The 25,322-nt window shown below is 38.0% G+C and overlaps 2 protein-coding genes across 4 annotated transcripts; one reads left to right on the top strand and one right to left on the bottom strand.

The window, feature by feature from the left end:
* Positions 1-1,011: 1,011 nt before the first annotated feature.
* On the bottom strand, positions 1,012-17,547 carry sclt1 (sodium channel and clathrin linker 1). The gene is made up of 22 exons (XM_080880247.1): positions 17,471-17,547; positions 17,015-17,062; positions 16,715-16,782; positions 15,483-15,535; positions 15,263-15,335; positions 14,942-14,997; positions 14,404-14,539; positions 12,017-12,139; positions 10,373-10,438; positions 9,573-9,643; positions 9,013-9,103; positions 7,564-7,655; positions 7,180-7,357; positions 6,929-7,027; positions 5,127-5,198; positions 4,916-4,990; positions 4,632-4,774; positions 4,326-4,518; positions 3,700-3,896; positions 2,035-2,113; positions 1,362-1,457; positions 1,012-1,192 (listed from the first exon to the last, which is right to left on the bottom strand). The coding sequence occupies exons 2-22, from the start codon at positions 17,046-17,048 to the stop codon at positions 1,133-1,135; spliced, it is 2,055 nt and encodes a 684-aa protein (XP_080736373.1). The 5' UTR covers positions 17,049-17,062; positions 17,471-17,547; the 3' UTR covers positions 1,012-1,132.
* Positions 17,061-23,109, top strand: cUnh4orf33 (chromosome Un C4orf33 homolog). Of its 3 annotated transcripts, none has more exons than XM_080880251.1 (6): positions 17,061-17,231; positions 18,214-18,407; positions 20,734-20,794; positions 20,894-20,945; positions 21,025-21,224; positions 22,603-23,109. In XM_080880251.1, exons 2-6 carry the CDS (start codon positions 18,227-18,229, stop codon positions 22,697-22,699), a joined length of 591 nt encoding a protein of 196 aa, XP_080736377.1. In that variant the 5' UTR covers positions 17,061-17,231; positions 18,214-18,226; the 3' UTR covers positions 22,700-23,109. The 3 variants fall into 3 exon arrangements, with proteins under 3 accessions (XP_080736377.1, XP_080736375.1, XP_080736376.1); XM_080880249.1 differs by lacking the exon at positions 17,061-17,231 and adding an exon at positions 17,545-17,685; XM_080880250.1 differs by lacking the exon at positions 17,061-17,231 and adding an exon at positions 17,692-17,880.
* The last annotated feature ends 2,213 nt before the right edge of the window (positions 23,110-25,322 follow it).

Here is a 25,322-nt window from a genome sequence, read left to right as displayed (position 1 = left end):
TTAACATTTCATATCTGCCCTTCTTCCAAGTTGACCCCAAAATGTGTTAGATCTTTAAAAAAAAAGTATTTTCAAGAGAACGAGATATCTAGTTACTTAGAAATTTACTTTATATATTATAATAAGTTTAACTTATTTATGTCCAGTTACTTACAAATTAATAACTATTATCTATGACCTACTTGTACATGTCTATCTGTCAGGCTACTCTTATCCGATTTTTAATGCACTACAAAAATGTTAAAGTATTTTTAAAAAGAACAAAGAAAACAAAATGAATATATAAAAATTTTAATACTAATCCCTTAAAAGTAAATACTGCCCAGAGTGAGCTGACTTGGCAGAAGTTTCCTCTCTCAGAGTGCGTCTTGTTTGTTTTATTGGTTATGTTAACTGTGCCCTTGCTGTGTTTTACACCAAAGGTTTCTGAGATCAAGAAACATTTGAGTGGCTTTGATTCATATGTGGGTGCAAAACAGAATATTTAACAGATAAATGTAAATGCAACTTCTACTACAGTTTATATAATATTTGTATAATTACTGATATGAAGTCCACACACTTTTGAGATAATGTATTAGGTTATCTTTTCCCCCTCATCTATATGTTGCTGAGAAGGAATTAGAATTTGTATTTCATCTGTAAAATTGCCCTAAGGAGTTGTCATTTAATATCTGCAGATGCAATTATAATAGTGACTTGTGAGCCCATGAAGACAATTTGGGACTGGACATTTCATTCAATCAATCAGTAATCTTTGTCGGTATATTAATTTCTCACAGCTAATTTCTCACGGTACCCATCTTGAAACACATCCAGGAAGTTATTTTGAAGAAAGCGCTTCACTTTTTATTTAAATAGTTAGTGGAACATAAAAACAATATGCATTAAAAAAACGAGTCAAATCTGAGGGAAAAAAAGCCTCAATATTAAAGTATCAACACTTTAACACATGACCACAGCCATTTTAAGACACAAAAATGTAAGTATTAATAAATCCGCCACACCCACACAAAAAAGATTATTTTAAATTAGTTTTATTTTTTATAACAAAATGAAAAATTCATTTTTCATATAGCATTGGTACACAAAAAGAATGGAAAACATGAAAGCAGTGCTTTCTTGTACCACATTAGACATGCTCTAGATCCACCGAGGCTGTTTTTCTTCGCTGAGATTGCAACCTATTCAGCTATTAGAAAAAAACAAAACAAAAAGTAAAATGAAACGAGCACAACCACAAATAATATCAGTTTTCAATCAGACAACAAAGGGATAGTAAAAACACATATTTCTCCTAGCACGACTCTCACGATGGCAGCCCATCACAGGGACCAGCACACTAGATTAGTTACCCATACCTGCTGTGAAGCAGTAGTTGCCCTTTGTTCCGCTTGCGTCAGCCGTCTCTGGAGACGACTAGTCTTCTCTTGATACTCCGCTAGCTGCTTCTCATACTGCACAAAACATGTATCAATTAGTTACACATGGAGTAAAACACAAATGTCTCAGTGTTAAACCTTTTGCTTTTTTTAAGTACTAAAGTACCAAGGAACATATGGTGGAATTATCATTTTCCATTACCGCAGACACACTTGTTTTCAGGCTGCTGTTCACAGATGCAAGCTTTGCATTTTAAAAATATGCAAAATCTTGACAACATCAGTGCAATTCATTTGTTTCTGAACAAACCCAAGCTGTTTCAGTTCATGGTACATTCTTTAAATTATTCTTGCTGCATCTGTGCATTATGTGAGAAAAACTGCTCTCAAACATCAGGTTTGAGCTCATAAGATGAAAGCAAATTCTACAACATAAACTCCTAGAACTTCTAGAATCACTGAGTTGTTAAAGAGCGCTGACATTTTTCTTAGCTGCTGCGAAGGCCTGACATCTGCAGAGGCTAACACCTATTAACAGGCTTAAAGAAAAAGACAAAGTCATTCACATATAATACAAGAATTATTTGAGAAATGACCAGTTTCACTTTTCTCTTACAATAATCTCTAGTGTGTGTTTGTGTGTCGCTCAAACCTCAGAAATTGTGTCATGGTCAGTTTGAAGCTGCGCCTCCAGCTCACGTGAACGCTGCTTCTGTCGATTCAGCTCAGCCCTGAAATGAACATTTTAAAAAGACGAGTCCAACCATCTGTCAGTGAGGGCCAAGTCAACTTTTGTTTCAGCTGCTGTTGAAATGTATCTGTTACTTAAACTTTGTTTCACTGTTACAGATAAAACTGTAAAGTGTCAGACTGAGAATATTTCTTTACATTTAATTAAAACTTTTTATTTCATTTTGTAGACTGCTGTATTAAATATTTCTTTTTCCAATTTCATTCTTTTTCATTTTTTAAAACAACCCACTGTTTCAAATTTTTCTACAGTGGGTTGTTTTAAAAAATGAAAAAGAATGAAAGCAGCCAGAGATACAGGCAAAGTATGCTGTGTAAGGTGAAAGGGTCAGCTGCACACCGATGTTTCGAAACCAACTTTAGCTCAGTTATTGAGTTTCGACCTGCCCATTTGGCCCATTTATTCGATAGGTCGAATTTCCCAGAGGAACCCACCCGAGGGATTAATAAAGTTCTATCTTATCTTATCAGCGTGGTCAATAGCGGCACCAGCAATGACCTACAGTTCATGGAAGCAATTAAGGTACTCAAGCTCCCATCTGAGTCATAACTCTGCCAATGCTGAACACAAAGAATGCACAGTTTTAAATTCAGCATGACCTATGCCTCACAGGATGTTACACCTGTGTTTGTTTCTCTCACATTTTAAGCAGATTTATTGCTATTTATCAAATAGTTGCTTGCAAATATCTTTTAAAATGTTAGTGACACAGGAATTCTGTAACAGATGTCAGTACATCTATATAAAAGTGGAAGAATACCTAATTTTCATTGAACCATGCTAAAATGTAAACAAATATAGGTAATATACCTCAACACCCTAAAGCATTATGGGAACTAATCGCTTTAGTTTTGTGTGAGGAATGAAAGAGTGTCAGGCAACAACTCCTGAGGTGCACAAGCACATAGTAATTACCCAGTCAAGTCACACTCACAGTTGTCAGTGTAGAAGAGTTTGTAAGTTAGTCATATGAAAAAAGGTTTCACAGGAATACACAGTCCTAGAAGTGTCCACGGAAGAGGCTTTCTTCAGGAAACCTTAACAAACAAGCACTACTTTTTCATTCTATTTCTAATTATATTCTCATGAACTTTAACATGTGCCATGCTAACTAGGGCCTGCAGAGTTTGAGTTGTAGCTCTTGTGTTACTTTTTATTTCTTCTTTTTTTTTTAAATTCCAATTTTTCTGATGGTTTGAGCTCAGGTGAACTTGCCAAGGCATCCACTCCTTGGAAGACTGTTATATTATGTTAAGGCACACCTGACCACCAACCTGAGCAAACGTCTGCTTTTATATAGGTGGTCACACTTGCTGATCAGTTAATCAAGTGTACTTGACAACCAGCACGTGGCTGCTATTTCCCTTTTATTTCCTATTGAATCAATAAGAGTGTACTTTGTTTTGTACAGGACTGGACAGAGTCCTGTACAAAGTCATGTTTTCTTGTAAGTCATCTGGCATTTAAGTTGTGAAGTTGTAACCCTTTAGTTTAAAAGCACATCTCTTTTTGTGCCCTTCTGTCCTTGCATTAGTAATCTTAAAAATACAATTTCAAAAGTCTTACTTAAGGGTCGTGATTTTAGTCTCAAATGCGTGGACCAGGTTCTTGGCCTCTTCCTTCCATCGCTGTGTACTTTTCTGCTGAGCTGTAAGAAGTCGAGTGAGATCAGCGCTAGAACTTCGACTGCTTTCCTCCAGCTCCCTCACTCGTGCATCCAGTTCTTGCTCCTTCAAGCTGTACTCTTGCTCCAACTTAGATACCTGAAGGGATGAGGTTATATAAAGTTTCAAACTCTTTTTAAATGGTCAAATAAATTATGTAATGGTACATTATCACTTGTGTGTAAACCCTGTTTTATGCTATATATCTAGCTATCCTACTACTGACAATGGCTTTTCAGCAGTTAATCAAAAATATAACACTTTATTATTCCACTTTATTTAAAGGACCATTTCACAGATTTTACACATACCTCAGAAATTATCCCAGACAATGTCATGAGGCTAGAAAAACTTTTAATTAATTAACCCTTGATTTTTTTTTCTTAAATGCGGTAATTTATTAGGCAGGGTTGCAATTTGTTATCGTTATTATTAGAATGCATTATGGGAACTCCAAGACACATAGGAAGCCCAAATTTCCCAAATTTGGATTATTAATCATTATCGATTCCCATCCTTCCCATTTACCTGTTGCTTGGCCTTATTCTGGACTTGCAGGGTGGCTTTGCGCAACTCATCCATCTCCTTGCGGAGCTGAAAGTTCTCCTGCTGCAGTTGCAGCCGCTCTTCGCTGACATCGATGCAGTCATTGCGGGCTGAAGCCAGAGAGCTCTGCAGGCGTCGCACTTCTTCCTGGCATCGTGACAGCTCCTCGCTATACCTACGGGTAAAAGATTGGAAGAAATAATGAGCAAAGTAAAAGCAGAGCACTAAACCTGATGCGCAGAATACTTACGGATCAAATAATGAAGAGCAAATCTATAGTGCACTTACTCCATCTCCATCGTTTTAAGTTTGTTCTGCGTGCTTTGCAGAGTGAGACTTATGTCTTCCCTCTGCCTCTCAGCATCTAGACACCTCTGATGAAGGGCATCAATCTTCCTGAACTCTGGCTCTGCCCTGCCTTCCTTATATACCTGACACGAAACACAGCAGACTATTAAAATGATCAGCAGTGCCTCAGCACATTCACAAAACCACATAATCAAACATCATCAAAACACTGGAACAACTTTTTGCAGTGTCTTTCCTGCATTTCCCCTGATAAATTCAGATACCTTCTCCAGCTCCTCCTCTACAGCTTTTCTCTCTCGTAGGGACCTTTCAATCTGAGACTCTTTATCTGAACACTCCTAGACAGAGTCGGAAAGAAGAGGAGACAGGAAAAAATGTTGGTAGGAGACAGAAATGAGTGGACAGGTAGACGCTATAAAAGGATTTATGGTGATTTTGAAATGAGTTTGCCCTCTTAGTTGGACAATTTCTTACCAGCTGCAGTGCAGACAGCTCCTCTGCCATACGGTGGATTTGAACATTGCACTGTTTGCGAACATTTCCCACCTGTTAAAAGATAAAGTCATAAAGCTCAAATATGGGGAGTTTAGCTCCTTTGCTTTTCCTTCCCCTTAGACTGACTTTTAATGGTCACAAAAAGGCTTAACTCCTGAACTTAACCATCTGAGTTAAGTGCAGATATAAGGAAAAGCAGTCTGTGTTTAGACTTTTGCTTTGACTACTCCTATTTTAACTTTTCAATAGCACACTTGGTAACTTAAGGAAGAAGTGTCAATGCGTGAACAATATAGTCATATACATTAGTACACTGAAATCAAACTAGATTTGCTGAAGATTGAAACCATAAAAAGTCAAGATGAAAATAAACATCAAGCAGCAACATAGTGATGTATTTACTGACTTGATTTATGTATATATGAAACAACAGATAATAATGAGACAAAGGTCATAAAACAAACAGAAAAAACAATAACTATAGCAACCAAAAAAGAAGCAATCGCTGCAAATTCTTAATTACACTTTATAGTGTTGCCGCTACTATGATATTATGTGCTTTCCTTGTAATTCAGTGAATATGCTAAATCTTGCTAAGTCATCACAGCCTTACTTCCTGACAAGTCACTAAAAGTATTGAATACAAATGCCATCCCCATCAAAATCTCAAGTGAGAAAGTTAAAGTGAAAATTATCAAAAGCATTTTCTTCTTCACAGACATTTAAAGGACCATCAGGCCATTGTTTACATTTGTGTTACCTGCTTGCTTTTGTTAAACTGATATTCTTCACTACATAATCAAGAACAATAGCCTTAAACTATGGACATTTCTTTGTGTCACCTGCATATACATCCTTCCTGATGCAAGTATATAATGCACTTGCATATTAAAGACACATAAAAACAATACTGCAAACTGTCAAAAAACAGATTACATGCAAGCTGACTGTGAATACAGTTTAATTGTAATCTCTGGCCTCCATTTTTGAAAATTTCTTCCCTCACACTTATCAGTTCGAGTGGCTCTCATGCCTTCAGGTAAGTCTGAGGTCTGACTCTCAACTGTAAGTAATTCTTCATTACATGACCTTATCTTAAGACTGAACTGCCTTAAATGAGAATGAGGGACAGAGTAGATTAAGGTAAAAAAAAACAAAAAACATTGACCCACTTTGACTAAAATATTTAAACTTAAACTGTCTTCAATGACAAAATTACCTGTAAGCTAGGTAAGCAAAGGCATGTTAAAGGCAAAGCCCCATGATTTGGAAAAAGTCTAAAAGCATCACCATTTAATCTCTAGAATATCATCCCATGTTGAGGGCCAGCAAGAGACTAAGATGACAGCTAGTGCTTCAGTCATACCATTTTACATTAATAGGATTAAACAGTTGAAGGCCTTGATGAAAAAGATCCATTAACAGAGCATTAATCACCATGTCTCCAGGGTTACACAGGGTAAAGAGCAGGGCTTTGCTTTCAGCTTAGTGCCTCATATGTTAAAAAAAAAAAAAGTATGGCTAAGCACAAGGTACAGTTGGAGGTTGCACTTCTCCTTGTAAAACTAATTATGAATCAAAAACTTTGGTTTTCTTTCATTTTCAGAATTGCCATTTTCGAAAGAAAGCATACAGATTTGGCAGCAAATACCCTGATGTCATCTATTGCTTTTAAGTAATGATGCGACTTGCTTCAAAGTAGACTTTAGTCACACACGAATCAAATTACATGAGTGTATTTTTAGGAGAAGCATTCATCTAGCTATTTAGTAACCGTGTACCTCCTTCTTGGTGCGGACTGCAGCATCATAGATCAACTGCTTGATTGCTTCCTTTGTCTTTTCCAGCTCTTCTGTTTTCTGCTTCTCTCTTAACAGGGCCTGAAGTGAAAAGTAAAGGCAGATACAAATAGGCAATTGAGGAGAGATCTGAAAACTATTTAGAAGATGCAGTCGAATATGTCAAAAAGACGACTCTGCCATTTAAAACAAACGCGATAAAACACTGAAAGGTCCAAAGTAACTGCATTTACCTGGTCTTTGTGCAATGTGGCTTCTTCGGCCACTTGAACGCTCTCTCGAACTTTAGACAGGGCTTCATACTTCTCCTCTTCGAGAGTGGTGCAACGTGCCTGGAGTTCCCCCACCTTTCGCTCCCACACAGTTTGTTCTCTGCGAACTGCCTCTGCCTCCTGTGATGCAGCTTTTAGCCTGGGATTGCAGAAAAGAAAGGATACCCAGCAGCAGAAAGAAAGTCAGAAAACTATTGCTTGACCCCATAAACACTGAAGCACTGATGTAAAATTCCATGACTTTCTATTAGATCAATACGCTGGCAGTGCTTTCCTAATCTCAACCACTGTTCCATCTTAGCTGACAGCCAGCAAGTGAAAGCCAACAGTTTAACATGGGCTGACCTGGTCTCCAGCTGGCTCAGGGCTGCCTGAAGCTGCTGCAGTCGTCTGTCTGCTGCGTGTTCACGGCCCCGTGCTTCACCCATGTCCTCTTCCTAAACACATATGCATACAGTTAGGTCCAGAGTTTGGGACAAGGACACCATTTTTTTTTTAAAATTTTGCCTCCATCCAAAAAGATCAAGATGTGACTGAATTACACTTTAGTAAAGTCATTGGATAAACTAACAATTTTAAATTTAAAAAAAATGGAGGGTTTTTTTGTACTTGAATGAAAATCATTTGGAGTTAATGACCATCTGAAGTCAATATTCATGGACATTATCAAATGCTGCATTTCCTCCCTTGAGATGCTCTGCTAGGCCCTTGCTGCAGCTGCCTTCAGTTTATGTCATTTTCTGTTTTTTCATCAGTAACTTTGTTGGGTTGAGATCAAGTGACTGACTAGGCCATTAAAGAACACTCAATTTTTGTTACTTTCGCAGTGGGCTTTGTATCATTATCCATTAGCACAGTGAAGCACGATCCAGAAAGAGGATTTCTCTGTTCATTCAACACTGTATCAGCAATAACAACATCCCTAACTCACTTGTGATCAAGTTTCCACGGTGTTTGAGAGATGCTTCTGCTCATGAGGCGTTTTTTTTCCCTCCGTCATACTTTACCCTTTCATCATTCTGGCGCAAGTTAATCTTAGTTTCATCTGTCTAAACATTATTTTCAGAACCTAGCAGGCTCTTTTAAATGTTTTCTTAGACTAATGTGGGCTTCCTATACTTTAGTGTAACCAGTTGTCTGCAGCTTATTGTAAACCCTCTGTATTTACCGTCTTCCTCTTGATCATAGACTTTGACAGTGACATGCCTATGTACCTGTTTGAGAATCCTCTTGACTTGGTTAGATGCTATTCTTCAAGTTCAACAGTTGGAATTAACTTAACTTTTCATGTAATAATCAGGCATTAGACATTTGTGCAACTATATATAAAATTGTCAGTAATTCAGTTCAAACAGTTATTGCAGTACTTTTTTTAAAAGCCTTGAATTAAAGCTGAAAGTCTGCAGCGTTTGATTTAAAATTTAAAATCAAAGCAAAGACACACTGTCTAAACGTAGGGCCATAACTGTATCTGTCTTTCAAAATAGAGTTGTAAGTATGCAGGAATCTAATTTCAGATTATTAAAACAGATAGGCTGACATTTTTTAACTTGTCACACACAACTTATGTTGAAAAAAAAGGGAAAAAAGTACAAAATGCAGAATTCCAGCTTTAGTTTGAGGGATTAAGAAAAAAAAAAAACTATGCAGAGTGCAATATTTTCAGCATCTCAACTATAACTGATCAAATCAAGAGTCCTTTCATGCTCCTGAAACAAGTAAAGTATTGGTCTTTTTTCATGAATATTCATGAATTAGGCAAATATATGTATTTATATTTTCTTTTTTTCTAACCCGTCTCTGCATCTGTTCCTGGAGATTCTGCAACAGCTTGGTCATTTCATCCACTTTGGCTGTGGCTGTCCTCAATTCAGCTTTGGCTTGCCTATATAAGGACAGAGAAAGGAGAAAAAAAAAACCCACACAAATTAAATAGCAAATTAACTGTCAGCTAGAATTTATAGCAGCCTGTCTGGGTTACTGAAAAATATATTTGGACAATTAAAAAAAAAACAAGAGAAAACAAAACAAAAAAAACCTCATTTTCTTCATTTTTGCTAAATGTCAGTTGAAAAGATGTCTTTTTGGCAAATATCAAGCTCACAGCTTAAAACATACATTTAAACTTTAAGACTTAAAAGAACTCAGGGGTAGAGATGTCGTGTTATTGGACACTTTGAGGCTTTTACTTCACACTGCTCTTCCTCAAATATAACCTCCATTTATGAAACAACTTCAATTTACACAAAGTTACAGGACATGGGAGAAGGTGATTTTCAGTCCAGTGTAGCATGTTGTGTAGTAGTTACACACTAACAGAACATGACCTCTGATGGCAGCCAGTAGCCTGTTACCTGAGCTGGCTGTGTAGCTCCTCCATCTCCGTGCTCTGCTCTGTCACTGTCTTCAGGAACTGCTGGTTTGTCTGTGTGTGGCAAGAGAGACACGACTGCCATTTGTGTGGCATGATTGCAAACACAGCTCCAACATTAACAACATCCAAATCAACCTTGTCTCTAATACATTTTTCAGTGTCCTTTTACATTAAACCCCGAGGTGTCTCTGTCAGTGATTACTACAAAGCCAGTCACTCTCCATGCTGTGAAAGAAACAGGCTGCTTGCATGAACAGTCAGAGGGGGGAGAGCCTAAAGCTTGCCTTCCCATTAAAAATGCATTAGAGGGATATAGTATTACTATACAATCTCTTTATACAGTGTATTGTGACCAAGCACCTGGCGTGTGTGTATGTGCGTTCACAAGTTTTTGTGTGAATAAAAAAAATCCACAATATTTTGTACTCCTTAATCTCCGAGCAAGGTTAAGCCCAAATACAGGTCAGTCGTGTCTCTAAATAAATAAATAATCTCTAGTGCTGAATTATCTGTGACTGTAGGATAGAGAGAGAGCGGCAGAGGGAGAGCAGAGAGTACGACTTAAAAAGAATCTAGTTAGAGGATTACCAGGTGAGCTGACAGTCAATTATACAGCCTGACAGTTCTGGGTGACTACAGGAGTGATTTAGAAAACCAATTCGCTTAGTTAAAAGATTAATTATTAGAGCAGGGTCAATTTCAGAGAAGTGCATAACATTTCAATACCGTGGCTAATTGGGAGGCAGCAATTTAACACACTTTTAATTAACCGTCACTTACCGATTCCAGTTTCTGATTGGCCGCTTGGAGTTTGTATGTGTGCTGCTGAAAGTGAACAAGCTGATCCTGTGATGAAAAAAGGGGCATTCATGTCAAGTTAACTAACAGTAATTACCTCATCCTTATATCCCACATTAACTAAGGCCAAAGTGCTCTAATTAACTTGATTACAATGATAATATCGCCATCTAGCGGTGAGAGGTTATTGTTCTAATCAAGTTCTGGCTTTGCATTTCCATTTCAGAATACTGAACCTTGAGTAGAGATGGCACGATACCACTTTTTTATGTCCGATACCGATACCGATATCATAAATTTGGATATCTGCCGATACCGATATGAATCCGATATAGTGTTTTTTAATCAACAAAACTGTTTTTTAAATATCTTGCTGCATTTTGTATAAGTTCATACTCAAGTTTAAAACAACAACTACACTAAAGCTATTCTGTTATACCTGTATGCAAAAGAGAATATTTCATAGTTCAGCAATACTGATCAATCTAATAAACTTAAACCTACACCATCCTCCCTATTCTGGTATTTTAAAGAGTACTTAGCATAAATATTAAGCAACCTAACTAATAGGGTTCCAACTCCCAGCAACAACAAAAATAAATAAATAAAAAATAGGGAACCACCCCTCACGCGCCACCTCATGATGCTTAATCGACGTAATCAACCTTAATTTGATGCAGTGTGAAAAAAAATGCACAGAAATCAATTATTTTTCAAGAAATATTAAATAGATTCAACAGCTTTCTTCAACAAAATTGCAGACTGCACAGATGGTACCTTCCCAAAGGAAAAAGTACTATAGCTTACTAGGGTATATTAGACTTAATAGTTACTATATACAGTAATTGACTTCTATTCATTTTACATCAAATTAAAACTTTGGGTGTCAGATAATTATTTATTAAAAGCTAGACATTTTAAATGAGAATAAGAAAGAAAAGTATGTCTTTGTGCCCCCTTTTCCCTGTTAATGCCCTATCGGCCCCCCTGGCTAAACTTTGCTAGATCCGCCCCTGCACAGCTACCAGCGTCAGCTACGTAGAAAAAGATCCTGGTGTAGAAAGTAATATTAAATACATTCTAACAACAGCTGATCAAGCTTAAATGTGCTGCTGTTGTTCAGCTGCTGGTTTCCTCTTTCTGGTGCAAAGTGGGCCAAAAGCAAACAAGAGACACGGACTCGCGACAGAAAAGCCGATCAGCTGATCATTGATCAGTTTCATGATTGAAGTAGCAGCAAGAAGAGGCAGTCGCTCCATATATCGCTTGTTAAGCTTAACGCAGGAATGCTTTACAAACATTCAGAGATGGACTTACACACTTGCTTTACTTCTCTCGGGGATAACTTTGTCGGAGATGAAATGCCGGGTAGCTAGCGAAGCTCCACATGCTATCCAGACCACCGACAGGTCCCGCATGCCACAGCCGCTCTATCACGTGATGCATACTGCTCCGAGTGCTAACGTTCTGAGGCGAGTTACGGCGTGTTGCAAGTTTTGTGAGGTGCTTTCGTGATATTTAATGGATCGGATTACATTTTTTATTTTTCTCCGATATCCGATCCAGTAATTTAGGTCAGTATCGGACCGATACCGATACGTAATATCGGATCGGTCCATCTCTAACCTTGAGCTGCTGTCTCTGGGAGTCATGGATTTGTCCTTCAGAGATTGTCTTCTGGTAGACCTGCTGGAGGCGATCCAGCTCCTGGGCTGTGGTCTGCCACAGTTCCATGGCCTGCATCCGCTCCTGAACACGTACAGCAAACAATATCCACCCACATTTTGACACAGAGTTAACTTTCTTACTAGGAGTTGGAAGAAGAATACCAAACATCTTTCTGCATTCACAAGAGATCATTACTCCAGACACAAAAAACAACTCTTCTCCCTCAAAGACGACTAATGGTTTCTAAATAACGTGTGTTGCATCTTGTTAGCGGGATAACAAGTCACCACTGAATCCAAAAAATGACCTGGGTTTTGTTCAGAATTATTAAAAAGTGCAAAAATGACAGCTTCATTAAAAGAGTGTGTGGAGCCGCTGGGAAAGGCTTTGCTGTCTTCAGTTATTAGTGCAAACGTGTGAACTCACTACTCAAAAAGAATTATGTATCATTTCCCAATGTTGCATATGTAAAAAAAAAAAAAAAGAATACACAGACGGTACAAATGTTTAACTGTCAGAAAGCAATTCTGACAAAGCCAGAGTGGCTGTTTCCTTGTGCTCTCCACTGAATCCACAGAGATCAAAATAATATTGATCGTCTGATCTAACTTCCAGTCACGATGAATGTTCACAGCATCCAGCTAAATTCCAGCTGCACTTCAGCTCAGCCAAGGCCCTGTTGCGGTTTTAGTGTCCATACAAAATAAACATACCCATTAATACATTTCAGCTTCACAAACATTTATTCTGAGTGCTACTTAACAAAAAGAGAGAAAGCTTTATTATTGTTATAATATTACATTTTTAAGTCGATCACCTGAATATTTAGTTTAACCTGTATTCGAGGCGAATATGGCTTTTAGTTGGTCAGTGAATGAACAGACAAAACCCTAATACATCTTTGTAGCTCTCATACAGTAGGCAAAAAAAAAAAAAACTGGCATACCCTGACGCTGAAAAAGCATCAGCTAAGAAGTAAGAGTTTTTTACGGATACCTGCAAATTGGTGCCGATTAACTTCCCATTTAGCATTTAATCAAACAATCAACTAAACACTGTAGCTCTAAAAATGTAGTTTCTTTTGATCTTAGATTGCTTACAACCACACTGCGAATTAGGCTACACTTGGACCCGGGGGGATGGTCACAAACATCCATCCATCCATTCGCGTCCGCTTATCCTGTTCAGGGTCGCGGGGGGCGCTGGAGCCTATCCCAGCTGTCATAGGGCGAGAGGCGGGGTACACCCTGGATAGGTCGCCAGTCTGTCGCAGGGCCAACACACAGAGACAGACAACCATTCGCACTCACATTCACACCTATGGGCAATTTGGATTAACCAATTAACCTATCCCCACTAAGTGCATGTCTTTGGACGGTGGGAGGAAGCCGGAGTACCCGGAGAGAACCCACGCAAACACGGGGAGAACATGCAAACTCCTCACAGAAAGACCCCGGCCTGATGGTGGAATTGAACTCAGGACCTTCTTGCTGTGCGGCAACAGTGCTAACCACTGTGCCACTGTGCTGGTCACAAACAAATTTCAGGAATTAAGGAATTTGTTAACTTACAGCTTTTATGCAGAAAAGAACTTAAATGATCACAATTAACCTTACTGGACCAAACTGTTACTACAACCTTGGATACATGATTAAGACTACACCCTACTCTGATAAGCAGTACTGTCAAATCTTATCAGGATAAAGAGAAAAAGCCAGGTATTAAAGGAAGACAGGTTGGATAGTCACAGATTCAGTTTATAGCAAGATAACCTTTGAAGCAAAGCCCTACAAGGAGTCTTTCTAATGACACAAGGTCTGTACAGACTTAAGCCACATCAAGCTGAAATGGACTGAAAAATAGAAGAAACAGCAACACGACGCAACTGAATAAACTTCTGTAACACAGTTAGGATGAATTTTCTAAATTCTTTCCTTTTTATAGCAAGAATTCTACAAATGTTCAGGGTTGAGCGAGTTGCAAATTTAGATTAATACACTTTACAGTTTAAGATGATTCCCTTTTCTAACGTTAAATAAGAATTCCTTCCTTAAAATATTGGCATTTCTTGACACCATGTGCTTGCTTTCAAGTTTTGGAAAACACATGTAGAAATTTCAGCGTACTGAAAAACTTTGTCAGCTTCTAATTCCTGGTGTTTAAGAACAGAAGAGTGCAGAAAAGACCTATGGATGTGTGACTTCAAACTCCAGGCTGATGGATATACACACAGGCTAGAAAGGCCCCACACACGATGTGTTTCTTATATAAAAAAAAAAAAGAAGAAAAAAAGTGTGTCTTAATCTACAAATGTTTAGACATATCAAACGGACATTTATGCAGACCTGTTCAGACAGCTGGACCTGTTCTTGGAGATTTTTGATGACCGCATCTTCTTCCAACGTGCTGCCCTCTACTCCTGAAGCTGTGGGCAGGGCATGAAGCTGCTTCTCAACAGACTCTCTCAGCTCTGCATGAAGCCTGGAAAAAGTATTCAGACTTAAGAGGTTATGTCACAAAAATAAATAAATAAATACATTAACAGCATGCATAGTTTTAAGTGCTAAATAAAATAGAACAACCTTCATAAGGTTAATTATTTAGCTGGAATGCAAATGGTCAAGATGCCAGAATTCTAATCAAAGCTCTAATTACTAGACAAATGAGCGCACTAATTACAGCAACCTGATTTGTGGTAGGTCATAGAAAATCAATCAGCCACTGAATGTAAAATAATTCAAGTAACAAATTCACACACAATACTGAATAATGCCATATCTTATGACAGGTTTAACTTATTGAAAATATTAGTACATTTGTCATGTTCTGTTGTGCAACCAACTTATTACATATTAACATGAGTGGATTTATATATTTTTTTACCTTTCATTTTCCTTGACAACCCTCTCCAACTTCAATTTGACGTCTGTCATCTGTGTCTGTACGTGAACACTGAGAGTCATTGACAACATCCCGACATATTTAATGCAGCAGATGACCAAGAAATCTCAGGATTAAGATATTTATTTCCCAGCTACCTCTATCAAAGTCTTTGACTTCTGAATTATCAGTTTAATAGATTTCAAGGACTTAAATCTATAAATCACATCACTTCATCAAGCACCCACCACCACACGCCTGTGTATTCAAACATTTCAGATGAAGGATGTTTTATTATTTCAGGATGTTGTTTTGTTGATTTACCTGATATCTCTGCAGCTGTTCAGTCATTTCTTCCATGTGCCGATCATACTCAGCTATCAGAGGAGCCATTATACTGCAACACAGACAAATGATGTTTCAGTACTGGGGGGGAAAATTTTTTTTTAAATTTTGTATTCACCATAACTCTGTCTTGCTGAATCTCTAGTGAATGCTGTGTCTCTAACGTGTCTACAAAGTGGTATGAAACTGATGAACTGACCCTCTATCTGAGATCCAGGGCACAGGAGACTCAGTGCGTCTTTCCTCCTCAACCTAACAAACATAAGGCATGTAAGGGGTGAGGGCTAGCAGTAGTTAATTGTATCAAAAACGTACTTTTCTCAGTTCAAAAAAAAAAAAAAAAAATCACAATTTTTTTTTATTGAAGATGCCAAATACTTGATTAATTTTAGATGAGCTAAACTAGCATAAGTTTTTAAGTTGAAGATCATTCTACTGTACACACACATGACTATGTCAGTACCCACCCAGACAATGCAGTAAATAAGTTCATAGATGATACCACTGTGGTGGGGCACATCTCTGGGGGCAATGAGACAGCATACAGAGCTGAGTTTGAGAGGCTGTCAGACAGGTGTGCGGACAACAATATGGGCCTCAATACCACCAAAACAAAACAGCTATAGTCAACTTTAGAAGAAAGAAGTCTGAGCTGCAGCCCATCAGCATCAATGGGGAGTGCGTGGAAATGGTATCCAGCTTCAAGGTCCTGGGTGTCCACATAGACACAGTACTCCAATGGACCTCAAACACCTCGGAGGTTATAAAGCAGACCCAACAGCATCTCCATTTTCTGAGAACCCTCAGAAAAATGGACCTTAAGTGGGAGCTGCTGATCATCTTCTACAGTTGCTCCATTCAAAGTGTGGTGACCTACTGCATCTCTGTATGGTTCTCTAGCTGCACAATGGCACACAAAAAGGCACTTCAAAGGGTTATTAAATATGGCCCCAAAAATCACTGGACATCCTCTTACATTCCTGAAGTTTAGCACTTGCTGCCTCAAGAGGGTATGCAGCATCCTACAGAATTGCACACACCCAGGACACCGGGTGTTTAATCTGCCTCCCATCTGGGAGGAGATTCAGGTTGCTGAGGCCACGGAAAAAACAGACTCAAGGACAGCTTTTACAACAGGGCAATAGCCCCAGTCAATGCTAACATCTGACCTGATTGGTCATCTCTCTTTACTTTTTTTTTTTTTTTTTTTTTTTGGGGGGGGGGGGGGGGGGGGCAATAATGTGCAATAAACATTCATTCTTTAATTTATTAAGTCATACTTTTTTTGCACTTTTTAAAAATCTACTGTGTTGTGTTGTGCTTAGTGCCGAAATGGGACGGTTTCTAATTTCATTGTACTATAGTACCAAGTATGACTGTGCAATGACAATAAAGAGTTATCATAACCCATTTTATCTTATGTCTTCGTACCTGAGAAGATGTGGACAGAGCACCGTGCCCATATTGATACTGGCTGAGAGCAGAATTTAGCCTGCGGACTGAAATGACACAAAAACGAGGACACTTACACAAAAAAGCATAGATGTTCTAGTGATCATCACAAGCAGAAGACTGTAAACATCCAAAAAATGCACGCCATATAATTGATTGATCTTTATACAGGGACCACCTATGGCTTAAAAAAGAAATTAACATAGAACAGTGTCAAAAACTGATGGATTAAACGGCGTAACAGAAAAATATGCATGTCGTTTCCAAGTTTCGTCTCACCTTGATCACGCAAAAACTCCAGTTCTGCCTCCATGCTTACGATGTCGTCTAAAGAGAAGCAAAAGAATTTGCACTGGCAAAAACGACCACCACTACCAAAACTAAAGACGAACACTTAAAGCCTGTCAAACCTGGCACCACTAATCTAGGGGTTCTTTTCAAGTTAACGTTTCGGAACACGAAGAGAAAACTGTCGTTTAAGAATGTACTAATTCAGGTAAAGATGACACAAAGCCGCTAGAAACGTTCACTACAAACTAGCTAGCTACCTGTAGTAAATTTGTGCAGCTCGTGTTAGCTAAAGCAGCTAATCAATCTCGGCTAAGCTAATCAAAACAACTCAGTGTTTTGATCTCTTCAACAAAACACCAAACACATTTTCCGAGACAGGATGCGCTTAAAAAAATACGCAAATGCATCGCATTGAAATTTTTAATTCATAATAGATGTTTTTACTTCAATCCTCGTTTCCGCCTCTTGTTTTGAAGTAAACAAACGGGGACCAATGGAAAAGAAGCTGTGCAACCGTAAAGTCATTCCGTCTGTACAAGAAACGCGAAAGGATGTTCCTTTAAAAAAAATAAAAATCAGGAAGCAGATGTAGAATACATTTGGAAGTCAATAATGCCAACTCTGCATATATAACAGTTTGAATTCAGTTGTTTGTTAAGGTATGATATATAACGTCATCACGTGAAAAGAGATTATGGTTTCTAGTTCGTCAGAATGTGTCACAAATAGTGGTTTAAAAATTGCTGGATAGACATTTCCATACAGATGTAACCACATATTGCATGAAAACGTAAACAGCATAGAGTTGGAAAATATCGTCCTCTGCTTATCGTTTTACTCTCAGATCTTATCAAGTAAGTGTAATCCTCGGACGTTTGCTTTACCAGGAAAATGATTTTACTGTCTTGTTACTGATAACATTATTCTGTTTTACACAATTTGATAACAAACTGCGGGTGAATCAAAGGGTGAAACGCAGAGTATTTAAAGAAATTACACGCGCACTCGGAGCACTCTTGTCCTGTAGCCAGTGAAAACAAACATGGGGGTGACTCGTGGACTGCAGTTTATAACACTTTTCCACATTCTGCTATGCTGTGAATCTCTGTAAGTTTTGTAGCTTTTTTGTTCCCTGTGTCGCTGCTCACACAGCAGATTTTAAGACTGAGTGATTTTCTTTCTTTCAGTCCTCGCACGCAAATGCAGTTTGACATCGAACACACTTGGGACAGCAACCCTGTAAATCATGACCCCCTCAAAATCACCTTCTCTCCTGGGTTAGGAGGCCTGAAGGTGGAGGTGTCTGGTCCATTCTTCAATGACCCGGCTGCTCCTGCAGGGCCCCCAAGCCAGGCCTTCCCTGGACTGTGGAATTATGAAGGTGGGTAGATTGGTCTGTTGCTTCCATAGCCATGCAACCTTTCTTTTAACACAAGACACAAGCTTTTAGGGGTTTAGTCCGTGCAAAAAAAAAAACAAACAAAAAAAACCAAATCGATTTTAGTTCAAATAATGTGATATGAATTCATGATATCCTGAATTTTTAAATATAAATATTTTTTTATCAGAAATGCCAGAATGTCAGCTTAAAGCTCACAAAACTATTTCAACAACCGCCAAACAGGTAAAACAGCAAACGGTTAAAAGAGCCAGTAAAAAGATTCTGCATAAAGATGTAAACACAAAGCGCGACCATCGGGTCGTCCACACAGACATGTCGTCGGGTGCTGAAAGTCGACATCTCACAGATTCTGAAGCTGTCGGTTTCGTCACTCCAAACGAAATTCACAGAACCAGCAGCAAAAGAAGATCAAAACTATGCTTCATGTTTGAAAAATATCTTACCTTGGTTGTTTTGTTTCCACCACAATAAAATTACACTTCCTGCACAGCTCCCTCTCTCAGTGTACATTAAGAACAGTTTACCATCACAAATCTCTATTTTCTGAATTATTCGCTTGCTTATTACACATCAGTCTATCGTTGTTTACAGTGCTATCGGCCACTGTTTGTTTTTTTTCTTCCAAAAAGACCTCTGACAAGACCTGCTGTCAATACATTACAAAACGCTTAGCTCTGTCTCTAATAAAACCTCTGTAACTTTGCTCTGCTTCACCTCAATAGCATCAGGTAATGTTTATATGCTGATTTGTGGTTTTCTTCCATTTTTGTTCTACTGCAGAATATTTTTAAGGTGGTTATCTGCTATAAAAAGCCACCCCATGAAAATCTCCTTCATGTTTTTCTGTGTTTTATCCTCAGTTACTTTGACACAAAGGCATTTACTGTGATTCTTACACCTCTGATGAAGTCTCACAAGTGTCAGCTTTGCTTTTATTGCCTACATAGATATAAAAATATGGATATGTACTGATAAATGATCAGAATTATAATATTTCTGACTGAGTCAAAATTGAATCGAATCGGAATTGAAACAGTTATAGAAATCAGTGACGATACCCAGCCCTATTATAAAATATATATATGTTATAAAATACCTTTAGCCTTACGCCCTTAATTTGTTTATGTATCAAAGGTAGCCCCATTTGCAAATTATTAATGTAAAATAGAATCCCCTTTTAATCGCTTAATTGGGTTTCATAATTTCAACTGTTTTTAAATGTTTGTTATTGACAGGAAAATGCATTCTGTTATATATATGCACAGTATGATTATTCATATTATATTAAATTAGAATATTGATGAATTTCATATATACTTATACAACATGAAACTAGTCCCATGAAACTGTTATCTTATTTTCTTTAACCTCAGTTTGGAAAACAAACCTGCTCACCAGCGCCTCTAAAACTCACAAATTAACATGTTATGTTTTATTTGTTTAATCTGTTCCCATTTGGCCCATCTCATATTAAACTGCTATATACAAAAGCTAACCAGCCGCTAGCTGAAGCGTAATATTTCAGAGACCTTTCCCTAATTGTAGCACAATTCTTTTAAACGCTTATAATTAACAAATGAGAAACAGCAATTATATAACCGACAAGCTCCAGACTTCATAAGGCTGATTCCAACGGAAATTCATTATCTTTAAAAAGGTCACATTTATGGCTTATTGTAATAGATTGTAGTATTGTACATGTGTTACTTTTATGGTCCCCATGCTTGTTGTAGCCGTAGTTACGGAACCATCAGTTATGATTATGTAATTTAGTCCCTAGGATGCAATTTTAGGCCCTTTGGCAAGCTGAAATAATATGAATAAAGTCTACTGTGGCTGAAGAGACTAGAGACTGTCTGTTTATGGGATCATTACAGTAACTGCATTATCATTATTATGGCGACACAGCAATTAAACCTCACAATGAGGCTGAGTAATAACAATTGGTTCTAATTGACCTCAAGTAAGTTCGATTTCCGTTTAATGAGCCCCACATATTTGGTCTCATTAATGTTACTTAATAGATTGGAAACCAACCCCATTATGATCTAGGTAGATAAAGAGCATGATTCTAGGTTAGTGAGTGTGCTGCTCACATAATTGTATTTAAAAGTTTATGTAATTGTTATTTTTGCATGTTACTGTTAAAGTCTGAGTCAAAAATGAATGACCTGAATAATTTAATTATTACTTTTTTGTCTTTTTTTTTTTTTTAAATAAGTGCTGATAAGGTTAATAAGACAGTTAAAGCAGTTTATTAATGTGAGATTAAAAGTCTTATCTTCATTTTTCCATATCTCATCAGTTGTAGAGACCTTCTTCCTTGATAGTACTACAGAAAATTACCTGGAAGTCGAGTTTTGTCCGTGAGTACCAAGCTGAGCTCTTGCTCTGCCCATGTATATATAGCCATATGTTTATAAACAGTGGAACAATGACACGTCTTCCCTGTGTTTTTACTTTAGACATGGACAACACCTGATATTACTACTGTCAGGAGCCGGCCAAGCATTCCTGGTAGGCTGCGTATGGAGGTATTCGTAGGGTTTTTTTGGGTTTATGGGATATTTCTTACATTTTTGATTTCTCTCTCCAGCAACAGCTTCCCATGGTATTTAACACCAAGATCACTGGAGACAGATGGACAGGTGAGGCTCTCATCCCTTGGACATACTTCCCTCCCAATGTCAACAAGATGAACTCCTACGCGATCCATGGCTCAGGAGAGAATCGTATATATGAGGCTCTTTATCCCATCCCCAAGGAGGAGATAGCCGAAGGACAAATGCCTAACTTGTGAGTATGCTGACTTCTACAAGTGAAGTTTGATGTGCCATAGGTCATGTGCACAGACATTTTATGTTATAGTGGTGCTGTCGTGAGGCACTGAGACAGAAAAAGAGGTTCATGTGCAAAATCACACCTTTTTTTGTATATTCTTTTAAAGGTACAGTAAGTCATTTTGTAAGAAATTTAAAAGAAAAAAGAATTTTACACTAATTCATTAAAATATTCAGAAAATACATACAAAATAAATAGGAGAGGCCGCCAGTTTATGGAAGCCATGGCAACATCTTGAAAACAGCAGCCAAGATAGAAATCGCCGTTCCACCTAATAACATGTTATATACGTGGCTAGAGACTGTCCATATTCATGGTATTACTATTAATTCAAATGTCATAAATAGCTCTTTCAAACTCCATAGGACTATTTAACATTTGCAAATGTATATTTTCATTATCGCTTTCTCCTCCTCTTCATCTGCCTTCTTCACCACTGTTCTCTCCTCCCTCATTTCCACCTCATTGTTTTCGTCCTCAACTGAAGTCTCATTTCACAAACTGAAATCAGTGCTCTAACACACAAAACATGCATAAACATGCTTATTTATTCTGGTTATTCTCCTTATAAGCTAATATTAATCAACCTAATGTAGGCTCTAAAAATTATGCTTTCCCAGTTGATTACATTCTCATATTGTATGACAGTTCATTTGCTATCTGTCCAACAATGTTAGATCCACTTCAAAGCAAGTTTCACTAATGCCGGTTACAGCAGCTAACTGGCAACAACAGCACCACTTACCAAGAGAAAAGTTCACTGAAAGTTCACTGACTCATATAACACTCCTTTCACAAAGTTTTACAGCCTCCACCAGGTTAAATAGACTAGGACACTCAGCATATTGAAAACTGAGGTAAACAGCGGACTGACAGCCTACACTCAAACTTGTTAAACGGTAGTCTGCAGCCAGAATTTTTGAGGTATCTTGGGTTTTAAAAACCTAAAATACTGCAAAAAATATTTGGCAAATTTCTTTTTTTTTTTCTGATTTATTGCTACGTGTTGATATTATCCAAATATTTTAAAATATTGCGCGTGCAAAAACAAATTAAAACATGTTTGTCCTACAGCAAACATAAATAATGCACTTGAATTGGGAGGGTTAAGGAAACAGGAAACTGCAGTCTACTGACATCTAGTGATGAGATTTTGCATACTGCGCCTTTAAGTTGTAAAACAGGTGTAGATCAAATGGTACTTATGTCCAATCCACAATCTGTACCTTTTAGAGTCACATTAGTCAACTTTGTCATTTCAAATTACATGTATATAAATGTGTATTTCACTACTTTATGCATAATATATTAAATTTGTCTTTCTGTCTTCTAGTCACCGGCTAGAGTATTTCAAAGATTTTCGCCTGCAGAGCATCATGGGAGAGGGTTGGGTCCAACCACCATCTGATCTATGGCTTGGAAAGCCTTAAGCTTCTCAGAAACACTCCTCTTTGCCTGTTTCATTCTTGCAGACACATATCCACAAAAATCCTCTAAAACAGCAGCAGGGCAATAGGATAAACACTCTCTGACAGGGAACAAAGGGCAATCAATCTTTATTAGTTAATGATGTCAAACGATATGACATGAAATATGTTATCAGCTTGTCAGATTGCGTTAGTCTTCACACACATCTGTGCAAGCACACAAACATGCACTGCAAGATATTGGACGTCGCCACAAATTGCCTGAGCAGAGCGTGACCTACAACACTTGTACAGTGGAGGAAAGCGCACAGCTTAAGTGTTTGACTTCAGTGGGATAATTCCTTGCAATTCCTCGTGATTCTAAACCCTAAATGTTGAGACACTGATATTAAAAAAAAAGAAAAAAAAGAAAATGTGCGTTCTTTTGGGTTTGTCTTTATTGTCATTCCATTACTATGATTAATGTCCTTTATAATGACATCTTTTTACATACTGCTGCTGTCCTTTTTCTGTGATTGATGTCACTTTAATTTTATGTCTGATGTTTGATTATGTTTCATTCCCATGTCTGTAAAATAATTATCTGACATTTTGTGGTATAATCTTTTTCACCTTTTGCCTGGGGGTTAGATATGAAGATCAGTGTCGTCCTCATGTATAGATGCCATTTATGTGGCTAGATGGTTTAATTTCTGACTTCTTCCCAAAACTTTAAACTGCTCCAGTAACTTTACCAATATGAATACCCAGTTCCCTTCTTACATAAAACGGCTGTATGATATGGATCTTAGTGGCAGATAAATATTCATAATTAATAGCTGATGAATTTATTACTCTCATATATACACTCACTAGCCACATTATTAGGTATACCTGTGAAACCACTGTCAACTCTACTACTGTTTGCATTAATATTATAAAGATGTTTTTTCACCATATCAAAACACAAGAAAGGGTGAAATATTAAGAAATTTTATCTCTTTATTAAGTACAGAGGAATTTACTTTGTATAGGGTTGCATTAGATATGCATCTGTACCTGTACTTAAAAAAGTGTCAGTGAGTATATATATCAAAGACCCACTAACTCAATTTTCCACCCACTTTCTGAAGTGGAGATCACAGACCTTCAGATCTCCGACATACACTGACACACACAAACGGTGATTGGGGACTTACAGATCTCTGTGTTCTCTCCATGACCCCCAAGTCAGTCCCTCTTGCCCCCACTGCAGCTCCTTATAGAGCCTGCATATTTATCAGAGACTCCTTTCAGATCACTGACTGGCTAACCTCATCTCCTAACCCATAGATGGGGGGGGATTGATTTTCATGTTGGCAGTGTTGCTCTTCACTGTGGCAGCCCAAAAGCCTATATTGAGCCCTATCAGTTTTAATTGGCATCCTCGTCTTTGAAATGGGTGCAGTGATTAGGCTTGGAGAGCCCACCTCTTAAGCCTCATCCTTATCATCGCCTGCGGTGATTTGCCACCACACTGAACAATATTCACGAGCACACACATACACACAGAATGGTCACACTATGCATGAACATGTCTCACAAATAAAATGTTGACCTAAAATATGTTTTTTAATGCATTTTGACAAAAACATGCTCTTTCAGAAAAGCTTTGATGAATACACATGACTACGCGCACCCACCTGTGTGCAGGGCGAGGATGTGTGTCCACACTAAGATTTAAAACCAGTTCTCTCTAATTAGTGTGAAGAGATGAGAGGGGAGAGCAAAAGAGGTAGCAGCCGTTCCTCTACCTCCAAAGCCCCGGCAGACAAGCAGACACTGGAGCTGTCTTATCCCCCTAAGAATAAGAGACCAGCTCGCTCTAAAACATTCAACACCAGCTTAAGGGTGATTTTTCGTGTCAAAAACTTTCTGGTGATCACCCCAGACCCTACTTCATTTTTTTTTTGTCTCCAAAAGACGTGGGTCTCATTTCCTCAAGTTTAAAGAGTGTTTGAGGGTATGAATGAGGATAAAGTTGTGATGAAAAATAGAATGTGAGGGATAAAGGAGTGATCTCAGAACATGAAAAGATTGAAGAGATTGAAAAAGTGTAAACGGTAATGACTTTGCCTAGTTTTCCGAATTCTGTGATAGGGCTGCAGTATGGCTCCAAAAGAAAGAGCCATACTGCAGCTAATGAGATACTGTGACAATTTGTAGTCTTTGCAAGCTAATGCCACAAACAGTATCAGATTGTACAGAGCGATAGAACTTATCAACACTGTGCAGTACACATTCCTTTTATGGCTGGCTTCCAGTACAGCACATCACACAAAGAAAAGCAAACTTTGATCAGTGTTCATGAGGAACTTTATCTTACCTAATCACCACAGTACTATTATGCCTAAACAGCAAGCAACCCTTTCCGCATTCTTTCAACAACAGCCAATGATAAACCTGTCACAAAATAAGATAATACCCCACTGGTGCTACATATTGTCAGTCTTCCATTGAGTTTAAAGTAGATAGGCCTATAATAAAGCATTAATGGAAGGGAACACAGCATCCCCTTGTTTTCCTGGACCAGCTGAATGCTTATTAACTCAGTCTAATTATTGTCCAACAAGTCCATCATTATTGAGAGGGCTGCAGGGTTAAAGAA

The sequence above is a fragment of the Rhamphochromis sp. 'chilingali' genome (assembly GCF_963969265.1).
Source record: "Rhamphochromis sp. 'chilingali' genome assembly, chromosome: 4".
In the NCBI taxonomy this organism is placed as follows: Eukaryota; Metazoa; Chordata; class Actinopteri; order Cichliformes; family Cichlidae; genus Rhamphochromis; species Rhamphochromis sp. 'chilingali'.
This window is presented reverse-complemented; position numbering and strand designations above follow the sequence as displayed.

Excerpts from the sequence above, each read along its gene's own strand:
- sclt1 (XM_080880247.1), bottom strand. The coding sequence starts at position 17,048 with ATGGAGGCAGAACTGGAGTTTTTGCGTGATCAAG. Across the intron at positions 4,519-4,631 it reads CTTAAAACGATGGAGATGGA|GTATAGCGAGGAGCTGTCAC; the intron begins GTAAGTGCACTA and ends TTTTACCCGTAG. Across the intron at positions 1,193-1,361 it reads CAACTACTGCTTCACAGCAG|CTGAATAGGTTGCAATCTCA; the intron begins GTATGGGTAACT and ends TTTTTCTAATAG.
- cUnh4orf33 (XM_080880251.1), top strand. The coding sequence starts at position 18,227 with ATGCAGTTTGACATCGAACACACTTGGGACAGCAACCCTGTAAATCAT. Across the intron at positions 18,408-20,733 it reads TGGACTGTGGAATTATGAAG|TTGTAGAGACCTTCTTCCTT; the intron begins GTGGGTAGATTG and ends ATATCTCATCAG. Across the intron at positions 20,946-21,024 it reads GAGCCGGCCAAGCATTCCTG|CAACAGCTTCCCATGGTATT; the intron begins GTAGGCTGCGTA and ends TTCTCTCTCCAG.